The 17,689-nt window shown below is 48.1% G+C and overlaps 2 protein-coding genes across 6 annotated transcripts in view; both read right to left on the bottom strand.

Moving 5' to 3' along the window:
* Positions 1–3,449: 3,449 nt before the first annotated feature.
* On the bottom strand, positions 3,450–9,194 carry LOC310922561 (uncharacterized protein; the record flags this gene model as incomplete). The annotated part of the gene is made up of 13 exons (XM_083883191.1): positions 3,450–3,883; positions 4,075–4,186; positions 4,287–4,420; positions 4,873–4,971; positions 5,088–5,150; positions 5,492–5,587; positions 5,708–5,881; positions 6,053–6,148; positions 7,189–7,390; positions 7,704–7,745; positions 7,939–7,990; positions 8,343–8,470; positions 8,629–9,194. The coding sequence occupies 13 exons, from the start codon at positions 9,192–9,194 to the stop codon at positions 3,758–3,760; spliced, it is 1,890 nt and encodes a 629-aa protein (XP_083739317.1). The 3' UTR covers positions 3,450–3,757.
* Positions 9,195–10,362: 1,168 nt separating this feature from the next.
* CAST (calpastatin) overlaps positions 10,363–17,689 on the bottom strand; it is a 50,874-nt gene continuing 43,547 nt past the window's right edge. For 2 of the 5 annotated variants that reach the window (XM_083883694.1, XM_083883696.1), the window contains exons 23-30: positions 17,405–17,503; positions 16,563–16,664; positions 15,449–15,541; positions 14,967–15,020; positions 14,462–14,551; positions 13,483–13,562; positions 12,397–12,463; positions 10,363–11,906 (exon numbers count right to left, since the gene is read on the bottom strand). In XM_083883694.1, coding sequence (XP_083739820.1) covers positions 12,406–12,463; positions 13,483–13,562; positions 14,462–14,551; positions 14,967–15,020; positions 15,449–15,541; positions 16,563–16,664; positions 17,405–17,503 — 576 coding nt within the window. In that variant the 3' untranslated portion in view covers positions 10,363–11,906; positions 12,397–12,405. The remainder of the gene's footprint in view (positions 11,907–12,396; positions 12,464–13,482; positions 13,563–14,461; positions 14,552–14,966; positions 15,021–15,448; positions 15,542–16,562; positions 16,665–17,404; positions 17,504–17,689) is intronic. The other 3 variants (XM_083883695.1, XM_083883697.1, XM_083883698.1) reach the window with 3 other exon arrangements.

Here is a 17,689-nt window from a genome sequence, read left to right as displayed (position 1 = left end):
TCACCTTGTGCCTTGGAATTCAGTCATTTTCCCGGAGATGTCATGAATATCCTGCATGCCTGGAGAGGAGCTTATCCCACCCTACTCCAGGCTTGAACTTTGCATGGAAATGACATGTACCACTGGATTACCATGTGATGTGATGAATGTTCAAAGTGTGCATGCAAACAACCCCTTCAAATTTACGGGTGCCATTTTCACAAAAAGGGAAAAGATGGAAACCTGCCTATTTAAAAGTTGTCTGTGTTACCCTGGCATCAGCTGTGTCATTTTATATGGAACATTGTTTGAGTAGTTTTGCAAAACAATTTCCTGGAAAAGCTCCATAATCATTTATAAATATACAAATAGATTCTCTTTGTTCAGTGATAAAAAGTTAAATTTAGTACAGCACCACTATCCACCAACACAGATCATACACAGAGATGTCAGCAGGCAGAGCACACCTGATATATTTCAAAACAAGCAATTTTCGCAAATCGCTCTTATGGATGCACTTCTTAGAAAGCAATAATAAAGATAAATATTTCACGCCAAATAATGGTGTTGTATCTTACTTTAGCTTTCCTGGGAGTTTCAATATTTAGCAAAATTTTTCTTTGAAAACATGAATCATGTGCAATATGAATTTTTTCTAAGCACTATATTTGCCCAGAGAAGCAGCTTCTCAGGGCTTCAAGGAATGGAGATCATTTCTCAGAGGAGATGCTGGGTATGGCCAAAGCTGAGGAATTACTAAATTTTTGGACTACAGTACTTAAGAATTACAGAAGTTTGATTCAGGTTTATCCAGTATTTTCCTTATGTAATTAAAGGCATTACTACATGATAGCAAGTTTTTGGTTTTGAGCTTTGTACCAGAAATCTGTCAAATTGTTCAGAATCTTCAGGAAAAAAAAATAAAATTAATATACTGTGTATAGCCTTCAGGGTGGAAACCTTTTAAGCTCCAGGTGGGCAAGCAGCTTGCCAGTCTTCAGTACAAATTGGAAATGGGCATGAGGTAAATGTGCAGTCCCACTTTGGCTCCAGAAGTGCTCAGCATCCTTGGTAACACTCTGGTAACAGATTTTTGGACTGCTTTTGAGATATCTTTTAGAGCCAAACCTATACTTCAGGAAAAAAGAACATCTTGACCTAGAGACAGAAGTCTGGAGGTGGATGGGCAGCCTGGAAATTAATGCAGGCTTATTGAATGCTTTTTTATGTATGGTTCAGTCCTGATGTGAGACTACAGAAGTCTGCCTCTTTGTTTAATTTGTACTTAGGGCTTTTGAGACACATTTTCTACATTTGTTTTCCACTTTGGTTAAAATTTAACCTCAATTGAGGAATGTGTCTATTTAATTAGACAGAATACTGTAAATAAAAAAATTGAGATACTGACTGCACAGATTGATTGGTTGGTTTTGTTGATGTTTATTTTCCTTTCCACTTTTAGTTTGTGCTAAAATATTTGATTCAGAAACTCAGAAATAGTCCTTTTAATAGTTTAAAAATAGGATTCTCCTCTTGGGTCTTTTTTGTGCACTTGATGCCATGAATGATTTTTAAATTTCTTGCTTTAAAGTGCATTTGAGTCCCTAAAAGATTTTTCATTTGGTGTCATTACTATTACTAGTTTTTTAATGACCATTCAAGAAAAAAATAGTAGTTGAAGGACAATAATTTTGTCTTAATTCCTGGGCTGTTTTTCCCATACCATCCCACTGGATCTCAGGGACCATCTTGAATCCCTCCCTTATCTCTCTCCTGTGAAACCCTAGGGGTGCCAGGCAGGATGTTGTTTGTAGCTCAGAGGGATGTTTTGATGCCCATCTCCTGGAGGAAAGGTTCCTTGATGAAAAGGATCTGCCAGTGGGTAAGAAGCAGATCCAGTTGGAAGATGTGGATGTCAGAAAGGATCCCTTCCTTCTGCTCACAGGGAACTTTCATGTACTTTTTATATACATATTTATTCATATATAAAACAGGGATTCTGAGAAAGCTGTGCGTCATGCTATTGACATTTTATGCTATTCAAGTATTGCCAACTGCTGCCTTTAAACATTTTAAGAGCTGAAAGGGGATTTGACAAAGAATAAAATTGAGGGTGATTTTAGTAAAGGTCTTCATTTTCTGCCATTTTCTGCAGTCCTTGGTTTTGCTTTTGTGAGTGGTGATTAGCATTGCTGTTTTCTGCTTTATCTGCTCAGTTTTGTGGCAGATTAAATGGCCTTCCTTGTATCTCACAGCCCCTTTATTACTCACCTCCCCCAACCTTTTCTTTAATTGAGGACACACCTCTTTGCTGTGTGTGTGCAGATGCTCCTTCTAACAGCTTTAAAATAGGATTGTCCATCAGGCAGGAGCTGATCCAGGAGCCGTTTGGCAGCTTGAGATAGAGCAGGACACGGGTGTGGGGAGCAGGAGGCACAAATGGGGAGCTAGGGGGATTTTTGGGATATTGGGGAATTTTGGATTCTCTCATTGGGCACAAACCAAAGCAAAGGCAAGGCCCAACACCAATAACCAGGCCACTATCACCTGGTTGGGGAAGGGTGCACAAAGAAAAGCCCCTCCTGGGGCATCTTGGAGTGACATCAGCTCATCAGGGATCCTGGGAGGTGGAGGGGAGGATGGGTGCCCCAAGGGTGACTGAAGCACTTGGCACTGAGTGGCCACTTGCCAGGGACAGAATGGGGGGCCCTTGTGTTAAGGACACCCATCCCTTCAAGATCCCACAGCCATGGGGGTCCCACTGTGCCCTCTCCCCTAAAGAATGATTGCCCCAGCCTTGGGGATCCTTCAAAGGCCAGAAGACCCCCTACAAGGAGAGTTAATATGGCTTTGGGAGTCCCAGGCAGGCAGATGAGGTGTTAATGGCCTTGGGGATCCTGATGAGTCCAGCCTCACTCACAAGGGGTGCCACCACCATGGGGATATATCTCATGGAGAGGAGGTGTAATCACTACAGGAGGATCTCAGAATTTGGGGATTAATATTCCTGAGTGTCCTGAGGAGCACTGACCCCCAAAATGGGGCTGCCACAGTTCTGAGAGTCCTACTGAGTCCAGGCTCCCCTTAGGACTGGGTGTCCCAGCACTGGGGGTGCTGCAAAGTTCAGGACACCCCTTAAGAAAAGAGTATCCTGATGTCCCAGGTGTCCTGCCAAGGCCAGCATGTCCAGGAAAGAGGGTCCCATGAGGGTGCAGGGCCATAGCGCTCACACCACACCATCCAGGAGCAGCAGCCAAGGGGCCAACACCTGCCCCTGCCCCACCCACCTTGTCCCTGGGGGAACCACCAGGGAAGCCACCACCCCAGCCCTGTCCCCTGCCAGCAACTGTCCCTATCCCCAAACCCCAGAGCCCTCCAGACCAGCCTGCCCGTCCCCCCAGCTCCGGGTCAAGGGCTCCCACCCCTGCAGCACCCTGGGGTGGGCAGTGAGAGCTCAGGAGCCGTGTTGGTTCTCCTGCAATAGGAGTTTATTAACAGAGACTGTAACAAACGGTCCTAACAACTGACAAACACAAAAATATTCATAACAACGAACATAAAAATATTTATAACAACAAACAAACAAAAGTACTTATAAAAATAAATACAAAAAAAATTATGACAATAAACAAAAATATTTGTAACAATAAACAAACGCAAAACCAATCTTAACGCTAAATACCAGTGCAAACCCATCCTAACAAACCAAACCAAGGTGAGGCTCATCCTCGGCCGAGGGAACCCAGCCTACAATCTCCAGCGCTCCTCCGGTGGGCGCTCACAGGTCCCGCCCGCAGGTGACGAGCACCCGCCGGCCGCGTCGGCTCTGCCCGCGGAACTTGCGCAGCTCCTCCTTGAACGCCGGGTGCTCCATGGGCCGATAGTCCCGGGGCTCGCAGTGACCCTGCAATCCACGGCTCCATCAGCTCCCGCAGCGCAGCCCCCGGCCCGGGCCAAACCCAGCATCCCCGGCCCTGGAAATCCCTTTCCATCACAGGGAAGATGCTCAGAGCCAGAGCTGTCCCTCCCCACTGCACTGTGCCCCCCACAGTTCCCGCCCTCCTGCCACCGAGGGGACACCGGGCGGGGACTCACCGGGAACTGGAAGAAGAACTCGCGGTACCCCCCCTTCAAGACGTAGAGCTCGGGGTAGTGCAGCCGGGGGTACTCGTGGCAGGACCGATCCCTCTCCCGCAGGAACTTGCACCTGTGACACAGAGAAAGCCCACGGGATCAGCACCGTGAGGGGATCCAGGTGTGCCTGGGGGACTGGCAGATCCCAATGTGCCCCCCATGTCATTACTCACATTTTGGGCCCCCGCTCAACGGAGAACTCGCAGTGGAAGATGATGATCACCCTTTTGCTGGCGTCCAGGGGCACGATGGGCTGCTCCAGCAGGAATGCCTCCACGTCCCGCTGCAGTGGCAGGTTGACAGCGCCCTGGGAAGGGACAGGAGGCACCTTTTTTCCCTCTGCCTCCAGTTTCTTTTCTGCATGGACCCAAGGATGGTGCTCCCCAGCCTCCCCCACCATCATGTTCCTCTTTCCAGTTGGGAGTTAACCCTTTAGGGGTGGCTTGACACTTTTCATGGGGCTGCTCTATCCCTCTGGACAGCTCAGTACTCTTCATGGGGACCTGCTCAACCCCTCTGGGGGCTCAGAATACCTCTGGGGAAGCTGCTTTACTCCCCTCTCGGAGCTCAGTATCTTTGGAGGGACTGCCTAATCTCTTGGAGGGTACTCAGTAAATCCTGGGGGATCCTGAATCCCTGTTGTCTGAGCACTTCCTGGGGAAATGCTCAACCCCTCGTGGTGGGCTCAGAACCTCTGAGGATGGGTGGGGTTCAGGCACCACCTTCCTCCCGGCCCCAGGGGCATGTGGGGGTTCTGACCTTGACGTGGCCCCCCTCATACTCGTAGGGGTACCGGCAGTCCACGACGATGCCGCTCTCGATGAAGTTGCTGAAGTGCCCTGTCAGCACCGCTGCCAGCTGCGGGGGGAGCTCGTCACCAAGAGGGGACACACAGGGGCAGGAGGGGAGAGAGGGGAGGAAGAGCAGGCAGGCAGCCCCTCGGTGGGGCTGGAGAAGGGTCGCTGTGCCCTTACCGTGCCAGGGGAGATGTACTTCAAGCCCGGGTCCTTCCCCTCCACCGTCGGCAGGAGGTGAGGCTGGAAAAGACAGGCTGTGGGGTCATCCCCGTCCCAGGGGCACCTCCCAGGGATGGCATCTGTCCCTCCAGCCCAGGAGTCCACAGAGGCCAGTTCTGCACCCCTGGGAGGAGAAGGGGCAGATACACATGGCTGTGCCACGGGGATGGACCACAGTAGCAGTGATGGGATTTGTCATCCACTCCAGGGGCTGCAGGCTGGGAAGGCACAGCCCCGCGTTCCCAGACAAGGGCCACCAGCTCGCTTTGGGCTCTCGCAGCAGTGTGGGGTTGTAATGATGATCCCTGTTCAGAATAATGGGGGCAGCACCCCCTGACCCACCCCATCCTTGTTGCCCCTACCTTGGAGAAGTCCCCAGTGAGCTCCTGGTCATCGCTGGCCAGCAGGTTCTCAATCTCCTCAAGCAGGGCAGACCTGGAAGGCTCCAGCCACACTCCCTGTGGAGGCACCAACCAGTCTCACTCCCAGATGTCAGCAGGGGCTCTGGCAGAGCCAGGGCATGGCTCAGTCCTACCAGTGACAGGCTGGGTCTCACCCACACCTTCCCCATCACCCACCAGCTCCATCGGTGTCTCCTGGTCACAGCTGCCAGCCACTGTTCCCTGCCACTTGGCCTTGACAGGAGTGTCCCTGTCCGAGGGCTGTCCCTGCTTCAGGACAGGCCTGGGGACACTGCCGGGCTCCGAGGGTGAGCAGAAGAGCTGCCGGCACTGGCTGTGCCTCCCTGGATGCTGTGGGGAGAGTCCATGCAGCTGCCTGGGAGTCTGCCAAGTCCCCAGCACCAGGGCTGGTGCTGCTTACCAACCAGCCCCCACCCCAAGGACCTGTGGCCCCAGACCCCACTGCAGAGACCCCAAGAGGGGACTGTGGGACTCTGCTCACTGCCAAAACCTACTACGTACCAGCTTTTCCTCTTTCTTCACCACTGGCGTGGTCACCAGGTTCTCCATCCCCTGGGGCATAGTAGCATCATTCTGCCAGGGCAGCAGCTGGGGGGACTTGGGGGAGAGTCAGAGGAGATCATGAAGGGGACAAGTCCTGCTAGCTCCTTCCCACTCCCAGGCAGGGACGGATCCTCTACCCAAGGTCCATCCACCTCTCAGTGCCTTCCAGGTTTGGAGTCAGGGTGTCCCCACGACCCCAAAGCTTGTCCATCTCCCACATCCACAAGTCTCCTGGGCACCCAGGGAGGTTGAAGTAGCAGCTCCCATGTGTTCAGCCCCAGGATTGACAGTATAGGGTTAAAATGATTTCTGAGGTAGCAGGGCCCAGAGAATGGGACACTGGCTTCACTGCAACCAGGATGTTTTTCCATGCTATTTTAACCAAATCAAGTATAACTTTGCTTAGGTAGTGGGAGAGAAAGGGGAGACAATGGTGATTCTTAAAGGACATAGGCCTTGAGAATAAAGTTAGGTGAGGAGGAGCTGTACCTGTACAATCATCAGTACAATAAATGACATTATTCTTAATTGTAATGTTAGTTTGATAACTATATATGATTATTTTCTCAAACCAGAATCTTAAGCAAGAATCACAAGGATCATTTTTCCTTGGGTAGAATCAATGGGACAATGGGGTTTAATGATGAACATGAATCCTTATGTAACAAGAAAAGTATAAAATTGTATTCATTTTGAACATTGGACGAAGCCAAGATCTGGGTCTGGGGGACCCCCAGCTTCCAGAGCTCTCAATAAAGCACCACACCCAATCAGTCTGTGATTGTGTGTTCTTTCCTACGCTAACAGGATCACCCATCCTTGGTGCCCTCTCGAGCACTCCAGCCTCTCTCACCAGCAGCTCTGGTGTGCAAGGGCTCTTGGCAAGAGGGTCTCTCCTGGCAGCCCCATGGCCGGCGTGCAGCCGGCTCCGCTGCCCCAGCCTCTGCAGCTTCTTGGGAACAAAGCCCTCCTGCAGTGGGGAGAACATGGTGTCAGAACCCCTCTGGCCCCTCCCTGACACCCCAGGTCTGGCTGCTCCCTCCCACCTCATCCTCGGGCTCCTTCTGGCACCGCTGCACTCTGTCCCTGCGCACCTGGAGCTGAGAGATGTCCTTCAGAACCGGGCTGGCTTCCAGCTGCTGTGGGACAGCCAGGGGGTGAGAGGTGCTGCGCAGCCCTGCCCCCTCTCCTGGCTCCATCCTCCTCGTCCCAGCGCGGCCAGGGACTCGGCAGGATCCTGCACAGCCTCCAGCACTTGCCGGCAAGGAGTGGATCCTCTGGCGAAGGAGCTTCCTGCTGCAAGAGCCGGGAAAGGAAAGGATCAAATGACAGCAGATATCCTGGACCGCTGTGTCCCCCTCCTCTGCCATTGTCACCTCCATCCCCTGGGTCCTCAGGGTGCAGTAAGACCTCCCCAGGGCTGTCACAGCTCCCGAAAAGGACCTGGGACAAAAGCACTTCTAGGCACTGAGCGAACACCAATGGCCTGAGTGGGACCCAGGAGGGGCACGGGGACAATCTGGCCTTTGGGTCTGGGACAGGGACAGCTGGGGCACGGGGACAGCCTAGCATTCATGTCCTGCCGCAGGGACAGAGCCCCTTCACTTACTCTTTGAGAGCTCTCCCGAATTCCGGGATGGTTTTCTGGAAGCTGCGGGGAGAGCAGAAGCGGGGTTTATGGGAGGTGACATCCACGCACCCGCCCAAGCAGCCCAGGCTGTCACCCCCAGACACAGACTGGGGATCACAGCCGGATGAGCAGCCCCAGCCAGGCTGAGATGGGCCTTGCCGCTCGGGAGAAGCAGGGGAGGGAGCGGGGGTGGACATGGGATGGGGACACTCACTCTTCCTGCATGGCTGTGCGGCTCTGCTGTGCGCGGGAGTCCGGCTCCAATCCTGCGGGAACAAGGGACAGGGGTAGGGATCCCGGGGTAGGGATCGGGGTCCCGGCCCCAGCCCAGGGCACGGGCAGGATGGGGCAGGGCGGGGAGCCCCTCACCAGCCGGGCGGCGGCAGCGCCGTTGGGAGCACCGGTCCCGCATGGAATGCCGCGTGTCCCCCTGGGCAGCTCCCGCCGGGGCGGTTCCGGGCTCAGCCGCAGGGAGGGCAGGTATGAGCTCCTGCCCATCACTGCCCATCCCTCCCCCGCCTCCACCCCCTCGCCACCCCTCGGCCAAGCACTCCCCAGACATTCCCGAGCCCCCTCCAGCACCCCCGGGACCGCCTCAGGAGCAGCCCCATCCCTCACCTGCATCCGCGGGCTGGGAGCAGACCGAGCCCGGGGGACACTCCGAGGCCGGGGGCTCCGGGGACAGCGAGTGCCACAGCCGCGGGACGGGCAGCCCGCCGCGCCCCCTCTCCGGGCTGTGCCGGTGCCTGCGGGCGGTGCCGGTGTCAGTGTCAGTGCCCCCATGCCCCTCGCCCCTTCCCGCACCGGCGGGGCGGGAGCCGAAGGAGCGGATCCCCAAAGTGCCCACGGCCCGCGGGGGGCGGGCGGACAGAGCCACCCCCTCCCTGCCCCCGGCCGCTCTCACCTGTCCGGGCCCGCCGGGCCGCCCCTGCCCAGCGCCGGCGGCGTGAGGGGGGCCGTGCCCGGGGAGGGGAGCGCCGGCAGCCCGGGCTGCCCGCGGCCGCCGCGCAGGGACATGGCCCGGGCACGGACCGAGAATCGAGCTCCGGCAAGCGATCGGGGACAGCGGACAAGAGAGGACGGACCTTCTTTCTCACGAGAAGTAAGAGGTGACCGGAGCCGGCAGGCGACACCCGCCCGCCCCTGTTTACAGTAATAACAGGAGTAAAAACAACAGCGGCGCCCGCAGCCAATGGGAGACCGCGGGGGCGGCGCGAGGAGACGACCCAGCCAATGAGAGGTCGCGGTAGGCGGTGAGAGGACGCCACCGGCCAATGAGAAGAGCAAAGTGCGCTTGGGGGCGGAGCCTCGGCCGAGGGGGGGCGGTTTCGGGGCGGAGAGGCGTGGCCAACGGGAAAGGGGCGTGGCCAGCGGGGTTCCCACGCCGGACCTTGTCACTGCAGGGGACACTCGGTCACCCCCGATGGCCCTCGTTGTCACCTGCAGGGTAATGAACTGATGACCTAACATAACCCTGAGAACCAGACCAAGGCACTGGAGTGCCACATCCAGTCGCAAGAAAGCGAGGTTGAAATCTTGGAAGTTGGGTTTTTATTGGTGGAGTTTCTTTTTTTTAAAGGCAGTTGTGAATGGCCTGCTCTGCTTACCTGCTGAAAACTCTTATTTCTGTACTAAAATTAACCAATATCAGTTAATTGCCATTTGTGCCTAAGGGCACTTGATTTATTTGCTCTTGCAAATACACCCTTGACATTGAGTCCCTGTTGTTTATTTCCTCTGTGGTTCCAGCCTGTCTCGATTTCCACATGGATGTGCCAAAAGAGTTGGAATTTTAACAGAGGAGGGAAAAAAAATCATAATCTAGAACTAATCCCGAGTGTTTGACTCTGCCTCCTTTTTCTCCCACCTGGAGATCAAACCTGCCAAGGAGTCCTCACCCTCTTCATGGGTGTTTGGAAGGCATCCTGTACCACTGTCGAGAGCCAAGAGCTCTGATACAATCCTGCAGAAATCACCACTTCCTCCTGCTCATGGCAAATTCCATGTATTTTTTATATATACGTATATCTATATATAAAACAGGAATTCTGAGAAAGCTGTGTGCCACACTAGTGACATTTAATGCTATTCAAGCACCACCGACTGCTGCTTTTAAAACATTTTAAGGGCCAAAAGGGGAATTTGACAAAAACAATTTGCAGGTGATTTCAGATTAAGGTTTTTTTTTTTTTGGTCCCCTTTTGTGCAGTCTTTTTTTTTGTGAGCAGTGAATGGCATTTCTGCTTTCTGCATTTAACTTCTCAGCTCTGAGGGAAAATTAAGTGGCCTTTTCTAGCATCCCAGAGCCTCATTAATACTCCCTCCCCGCCCTTTAATTTCCAATGTGCCCATTCTCCCAGATGCACGGCAGCCATCCAACAGAAGAGATGTGACCTCACACACAGGTATTTCAGGACCTGTGAGTTTACTGTGCCTTTATCTGGGCACAGTAAATTTCAGTTACTTACGTCTTGCTCTTCCAGCTGCCTCCCAGCACAGTGGCAATCCACAAGCAAGATTTGGTCTAGGTCAACTACAATGTAGCTTTGAAGTCCAAAGGAAAAGAGGCAAAAAAACACTGTAGCAGGGTCTCACTGTGCTTGTGAAGGCTTTGGGGGGTGTCAGCAACATGTAAAGAAAAGAGGGACTGGGCACTGGAAGGGGCTGCCCAGGGAGGTGGGGGACTCAACTGTTGCAGGAGGTGTTTAAGAAAAGGCAGGATGTGGCACCAAGTGCCATGGTCTGGTTGATAAGGTGGTGTTTGGTCATAGCTTGGATCTGATGATCTCAAAGGTCTTTCCCAACCTAGTTGATCCTGCAATACTGTATTTTGTGGTTTTTTTTTTTTTTTTTTTTTTTTTTTTTTTTAATTATTATTATTATTTCTAGGCTTTGCCTAACAAGCAGCAGTGATAAATAAGAAGCCAGGAAGGGCACAGTGCATCCTTAAAAACTTTATTGGAGTGACACGGTGCAGACTGCAACTACAGTCACGAGTCTAAATATCCCCAACTTCAGTCCCTGTGCCGTCCCTGCCTGCAGACCCCAGGCTCTGCTGCCAGTGGCCTCCCTTTGCCAGCCCACAGCAGAGCTGTACACGTGTCAGGATGTGCAAAAGGACATTCTGCAGGGCAGGGAGGCAAAAGAAAACCCACGGAGGTGGTGACAGCCCAGGGCTGTGGCAGCTGACCCGCGAGAGGCGTCTGGCCGTGCCTGTCCTTGCAGGAAGCAGGAGAAATGGGGCTTTGGTTCTCTGCAGCATCACCTTCAGCCCCATCCCCACGTTCCCTGCCAGCATGCCAGGAACAGGAGGACTAGAAACAGTGCAAAATAAGATAAAAAGGAGCCTGCCCCTGGACCTGAGCTTTGATCACTGCTGAGGCTTGTGCCCCTCCTTTCCTTCCTCACCCTTGTGTATTGGTAGCTGTTATATTTGTTATTTGTCCAGTCCAGGAGACTCCTGAAATTATGAGATAACAGTACAGATACAACTAGAAGTAATGGTAATAATAAAAAAAAGAGAAGGTCCTGCCCTAGTGTGTTTTACCTATGGCTAAAGGCAGCATCCCAAATACCTGCTTGATGTTCAGACATGCTGGAAGAAGCGGCTAATCCCCAGTTTCTCACTCTTTAGCACTCTTACTCTTTCTCACTCTTTTCACCCCACAGTTGGCCTGCAGCTTCCCACCAGGAAGAAGCCTATGCAGAAGGCTGCACAGCCCGGCTGAGGGTAATTAAAGCTCACTATATTCCAGAATACTTAATGCATTCACTGCAACATTAAAAAATGCTAGCACATATGAACTCTTCAGAGATTTACAGGCACTATATGGAGATTATGTGCAAAAGTCTGCAGATTTTTTTTTCTTTCTCTTTTTTGGCATAGCTCTTCATTGATGCAATATATTTCCTGCATATAGAAAGCATTCTTTCCCCCTTACTGCTGAAGGAAATTACAAAGAAGTCAGACTATATGAGTCTTAATAAACTGAATTGCTGGGGGAAAGAAACCAACCACCTGAGTCTGCTACTGGGGAAAAAGGAAAGATGAGAAAAAGTGCAGCAACTATCACTGTACAAAAACCACCCAGAATAACTATGTGCTTCTAGCATCAGCTTTTGTTCTTCAAGAGTAATCATCCACCAACAGAAAAAAGACATTTTACACGATGCAGCAGGATCCTGGCAGAGAGAAAAGAAAACAAAAACATAAAGTCAGACTGCTCATTTTCTGTTAATTAGAAATAAAACTCATAACATAGATCTGGGAAGAATTATGGGAACTAAAACTCCAGATGAGTCCAGAGCAGAGGTAATGACACAAGGTCAATATCCTAAAGATCAAAACCCCCAGCTGATGGGGGAGGCAGGTGGGGATCCTCATATACTCTGTGAAAATGTCTTAGGGAAGCAGCACTTCAACCCTTGGAATGCTTGGAATCTCACCAGCCTAAAGGAGTTGAGGTACATAAAGTAGTTTTGTACCAATTGAATGGATAAAAGGTGTGAAAAAAACCTTCCTGGGAACACTGAAGTGCAAAATCATGCCAAGCATTTTGATTTAGCAGCAGCTTTAACTGTGTCTTGGTTTGGCTGGCAAAACTCAGCTTTAATCCACAAACATGAAATTGTCTGTGTGGTAACCCAGGGAACTGGGAAGAAGAAATCTTACCTGGTAAGGTTAATGTTTAGCTTGTTTTCTGCTTCTCAGATTTGCTGCTGGAGGACTGTCCCTTTGCCTAAAGAGTGGATGAGACAATGAGGAACTGAACCAAGCTAAAACCTCAAAACAGGCAGTGACATGACACTCTGAGAATCACAGTTCAGACAAAAATACAATCTGCACTTGAAATATAGATAGTGTAGCAAGAGTATTTGTGACTCCTGCTATATACAAATATTTTCACCTTTTTGCCATCAATTGCTTTCTTTCATGCTGAGTGGGTTGTGCCTGACCTTATCAATCCCTGTTCCTTAACACCCTTTTACCCACATCAATGATCACATCACAGCTCCTCCTGAAGAGGAGATTAAGACACCCACCCCTCAGTTTGACACTGAGAACTGCAAGCCAGTTCTGTGGTCAGACAAAAGGTACCTGTAGTGATTTAATAGCAACAACAAACAGAAATCCCATCACTGATATGTGAAATGTAAACTTTCCAGAGCAGACGTAATCATCTGAATCAGGCATATACTGCATACATCCTCTGTGAGAACAACATGATGGAACAAGCTTGACCCTGACCTGAATCAATTTTCTGTACTTCTGGATAAAAAAAGCCAAGCAACTCTCTTTATCTTCCCCTTCTCCCCATTTTTTTTTTTTTTTTTTTTTAATACAGACACAGAGGTGGTTGTGGCGTGGTTGTAGGAGTACTTGTTAATCACTTTTTGGATGCTGTTACACAAAACTGTCAAGAAATTAGAGAAGTAGTGGGGATCCTGCCCAAGACAGCTATAGGCATGCAAAGTGGGAGTCTTAGATCAACAAATCTGGGAAGGAGAACCTGTTGGAGCATGCACTGAGCACCCCCCTCAGCAAACCACACTATGTCTGAAAGATACGTAATTTTTGCCCCTGTTTATTGCCAATGTCCCTTGAAATAGAGAGATGCCTTTCTTCTGTGTGCATGTTTACAAAAATGGATCAAGTTCAACCTATTGATGTAAAATTCCCCACAAAACAACAATATAAATCCAAAATCGAGCTGCTCATCTTGTATGACTGTGCGTATTATAATAAATATGTTTCTACCGTTTTAGGGTCTCTGGGCTTTCCTTTATCCTTTGAGTTTGGTTTAGTGGTTGTAGCTTCTTTTCCGCTTTTGCCCTACACTCCAAAGAAAAAAAGTAATTACAGTTACAAGGAGAATAGAGCACTGGTAGCACCTGCTTTGACATCTGCCAAAGCACAATCTTTTGCATGGGGTTGGCAGCAACACAGGCCATGCTGACAGAAGACTGCATCAGGAAAACCTGGTAGAGATGGGCAGATTTTGTATTTACTACCGAGCAATAATGCTGCAGCGGCAGATTTAGCCCTGGGTTTCACAAGCAGATGAAACAGCACTTGAAACACCAGTGGTCCTGTCTTCAGCTGCCTGAGGATTCTGTGCTGAGGGAGGCCCCTCGGGGAAGCACTGCAGTGGCCAGAAGAGCTGTCTGGAAACAGCTCTTTCCTCCCAGGAATACAGCTGATTTGAACATCAGTTTCAAAGCTGCTGCTCCTTTTCTCAGTTGCAGGACCTCTCCAGTCCATTCCTTCTGCTTCTTCTTGTCAACTCTACTGTTTTTCCTAACACATCTAGAAGTCTTTGCTGCTCCTTGCTTTTCTCTCTACAAAACCCTCTTGAACTGTGCCTCGGCTCCAGCTAACAACCATTGTGATACAGTGCCTCCTATCACTGAACAAAGGTTTCCCTGCCTCTGCAGTTTTTGAACACTCTTAAAAACTGTTACCACATTTCTGCAGTTTTTGAACACTCTTAAAAACTGTTACCACATTTCTCTGCTCAACTTACTTCTCCAAGCCTGTCTAAAAGGCTCTAATCATCACAAACCTTCCTTTCTCCAAATACTTAGTATACAGCAAAATACATCCAACTTCCATTCCAGAAGTGAAACAATCCCTGCAACTGGACAGGCTTCCTGTAAACCTAAAATGAGCTGCTGCAAAGAAAAGTGAGGACTGAAAAGCTGTTTATTTTGCAATTTAGTAGCAGAAAATGTCCTACCTTTGACTGCTGTGGTGTAGCAGGAGCCTTTGCACAAGTATCAAAGTCACCTGATAAGGCATCAATAGCTGCACTGTCATCTGTAGCTTTCTGCAATAATTTTAATTTTGAAGTCACAAAACATGCAACCCAGCTTACCACAGTCAAATTAGTGGTTCAGAAATTTATGTCTGCTTTAATTAATTACCCCTTTTCTTAAAGAAAAACACATCTGAACTCCACATATATGTTAGAGACATCAGTTTGAGGTTGATTTCCTGAACATTCATAATTCAGTTGTACATAAAAACTGCATTTAATGTGAAGAGTTACTCCTCACAAGTTTTACTGTCCACTACTGTTCCCATTACCTCCTACATTTATGACTACTTGCAATGAATCACCCCTTAAGCCTGCAATGACACAACTTTGAAGCAAAATCAGAGCCCACAGTATGAAAAATAACACAAAATAAATATCATCAATATTAAAAAAACCCTTCAATAAATCCCATCATAAATATTACCTTCTTTCCTTTGCGTTTCACGTCATCCTTTGCTGTTGACTTCTCTGGTTTACTCTAGGGAAGAAAAAAAGCAGATCCTCATTTTGAACTGGACAGAATAATTTTAAAATACAAGTATTTACATATGGCACTACTGGATGTTCACAGATTGCCAATGAACCTGCAACATTCTAAATGGATTTCTTTAGTAGTTCAAAGTGATTTATTTGTTCAGACTGCCCAGTTGGAAAAGAAAAAAACAAGACGCAAGAGCAAAACTTCTTATTTTCTTTTTTTTTTTTTTTTTTTTTTTTTTTTTTTTTTTTACTTATAAGCATGCAAGGATAGAGCTACTCTCACTGAAGGATATTTCCATGTCTTACGCTAATATCTAAATACAGTACACTCACTTATTCAACTTGTAATTCCAAAGAGGATAGTCTGGCTCAGACAGACTCAAATTTCCACTGCTGCAAATAAAATCTAGGGAAGTTTTTCCTTACCTGCTCACCTGACTCCAGACGTTTTCGATAGTCAGGTGGGATTGTTTCCTCTCTCTCTCCAAGCTTGTCTCTGTGTTCAGATTTAGCCTTTTCCTGAAAGTATTTAGTTTTTAAACAACTTTAATACCCATGTTAGGAATACTAGCAATGAACAAGTCAGAGGGTATATCAGACTTAGGACAGATATCCTTTTTCACTTTAAAATTATAAAACTACTGAGAAAACCCTCATATATATAAATTTTACTAGGAAGTGTGTTTCATGCCTGAAAGTTTTAAAAACTACATTTATTTTTTCAACTTATTCTGCTCTGATTTTTGGCAGCATACCAGAGGTACATGCCACACAGAACACCACAAGGAGGTTTTTAAGCAGACTGCTGTAGAACATTTTTGTCTTTCTTAATGCAGACATTTTAGGGATCGATTTTTTCTTTTCTCCAGCTAAGATTCTAGCCTAAACTTATTGATAAGGCAGCATATGGTGTGTTTTTTCCCCCCAATAATGTATTTTATCTTAGCTATTTCAAATTAAAATTTATTACTACTATTATGCGGAAATTTATTTTCTTCTTGGCAGAAGGACTTTTATAGGATTTTATGAAAGACTAAATGAAGACAAAACCAGCAGAAACAAGGAACTTTAGAAATGTGCCTAATTAAGTGAACTTGATACTTGTGGTTATAAAAGCCAAAGCTTGACAAAAAGAGAGCCAGAAAATCAATTTTAGAAACTGAGGCCTGAGAAGACACCCAAAAAAGGATGAGAATAATGGCAATAAAAAGCACTGAACTAAAATTATTTCAAATCTCCTGTAACATTCAAAACTTGCCTCCAAGTGGCTAAAGTATATTAACCAAATCATGATTTTTCACAGAACACACAAATAATCCAGGTGACTGAAAAGTGGTTGATATACTTATATGTAAAAGCATGGATTTTTTTTCTCCAATAACCTTACTCTTACAACATCTAAAATCCCAATGCCATATATTCCTGTGGGCATATGAGAACCATTGAAGACTTTGGGAGCTTTTTTTTTGTTGATTTGGTTTATTCCCTCCTACCCCTCCCTCTTTCCAAATTGTTCAAGTTTCAGAATGTCTTTTGTTACCTTCACTTTATCCACAACTGGTTTGTTCTCATCGGGGTCAGGTTCTCTTTGTCCCAAGGAATCAGACAGGAGATCCAAGGCTTCATCCATCTCTTTTCCTCCCTAACAAAGCAGAAACACATTTGTGAAAGCACATCTGCTGCAAAAATGATGTAATTCATCAATCTACTATAAGTACTGGCTAATGAACTGTAGAACCTGAGTGAACAAAGAGCACTCCCTTTGTACTTGCAGTGTAGCACAATAGCTGGGGAGAAATACAGAGTATTTCTGACCTGCAGAAAACATAATTTCAAGAAGGGCTTTATAGAATTTACTTGATTTTTTTTTTCCAATAAATAAGCCTAGCTGCTGTAATGAGAAGAGATCCAAGAAATGACTGGCAATTGTTTGGGAATTATTATTTGGCAATTACCATTCATTTTGCAATTTTATACAGAACCTGGATAGAAAAAAAGCCCTTAAAGCCATCACAGGCAGAAGGAGATTTATATTCCACTTCCAAGCCAGGCTGGGAGCACCAGGAGAAGATGCCTCTGTATGGATCAAAATGTGTGAGCAATTTTACAATGAACACCAGAAAGGAAAGTTCCCCAGGTATTCAAAGGTGGTCATGGTGCTGCCTGTGGTTTTCTGTTGAAAATGGAAGGTCCACTCATTCATTTTTTTCTTCTTTCCCCCCCAGGAGAATGCTTTCCTTCTCCACAATAGTAATTTTTAGCAATAAAGTATTAAATTCCACAACAGTCGACACTGGTTGTACTGTACAGATCACGCTGCTGCCTCTCCTCATCACTCAGCCCCTCATTTTGGGCTAAGGACCTACAGAAAAGGTTTCTTACTGAGGTAGAAGGTGCAGGAGCTGCAGAGTGCACTGAAGAAACTGTAGCAGCAGAGATCACATCCGAGGAACTCGTGGGCTTGGCAGCATCCTTGTTTTTCTGGAAGAACAAAGCACACGGGACCCAGAGGAAAACACTCATCAGATCCAAGAACACATCCAAAACACAGCACCCACGCCACTGATTTCTAGGATTTAATTTTCCTGAGGGCTTTACTTAGTTCAGATTGAAACACGCCCCCACACATACACACTATGCAACTGTTCCTCATCTCAGTTTGTTTCT

This window comes from Zosterops lateralis (assembly GCF_965231275.1).
Source record: "Zosterops lateralis genome assembly, chromosome: Z".
In the NCBI taxonomy this organism is placed as follows: Eukaryota; Metazoa; Chordata; class Aves; order Passeriformes; family Zosteropidae; genus Zosterops; species Zosterops lateralis.
This window is presented reverse-complemented; position numbering and strand designations above follow the sequence as displayed.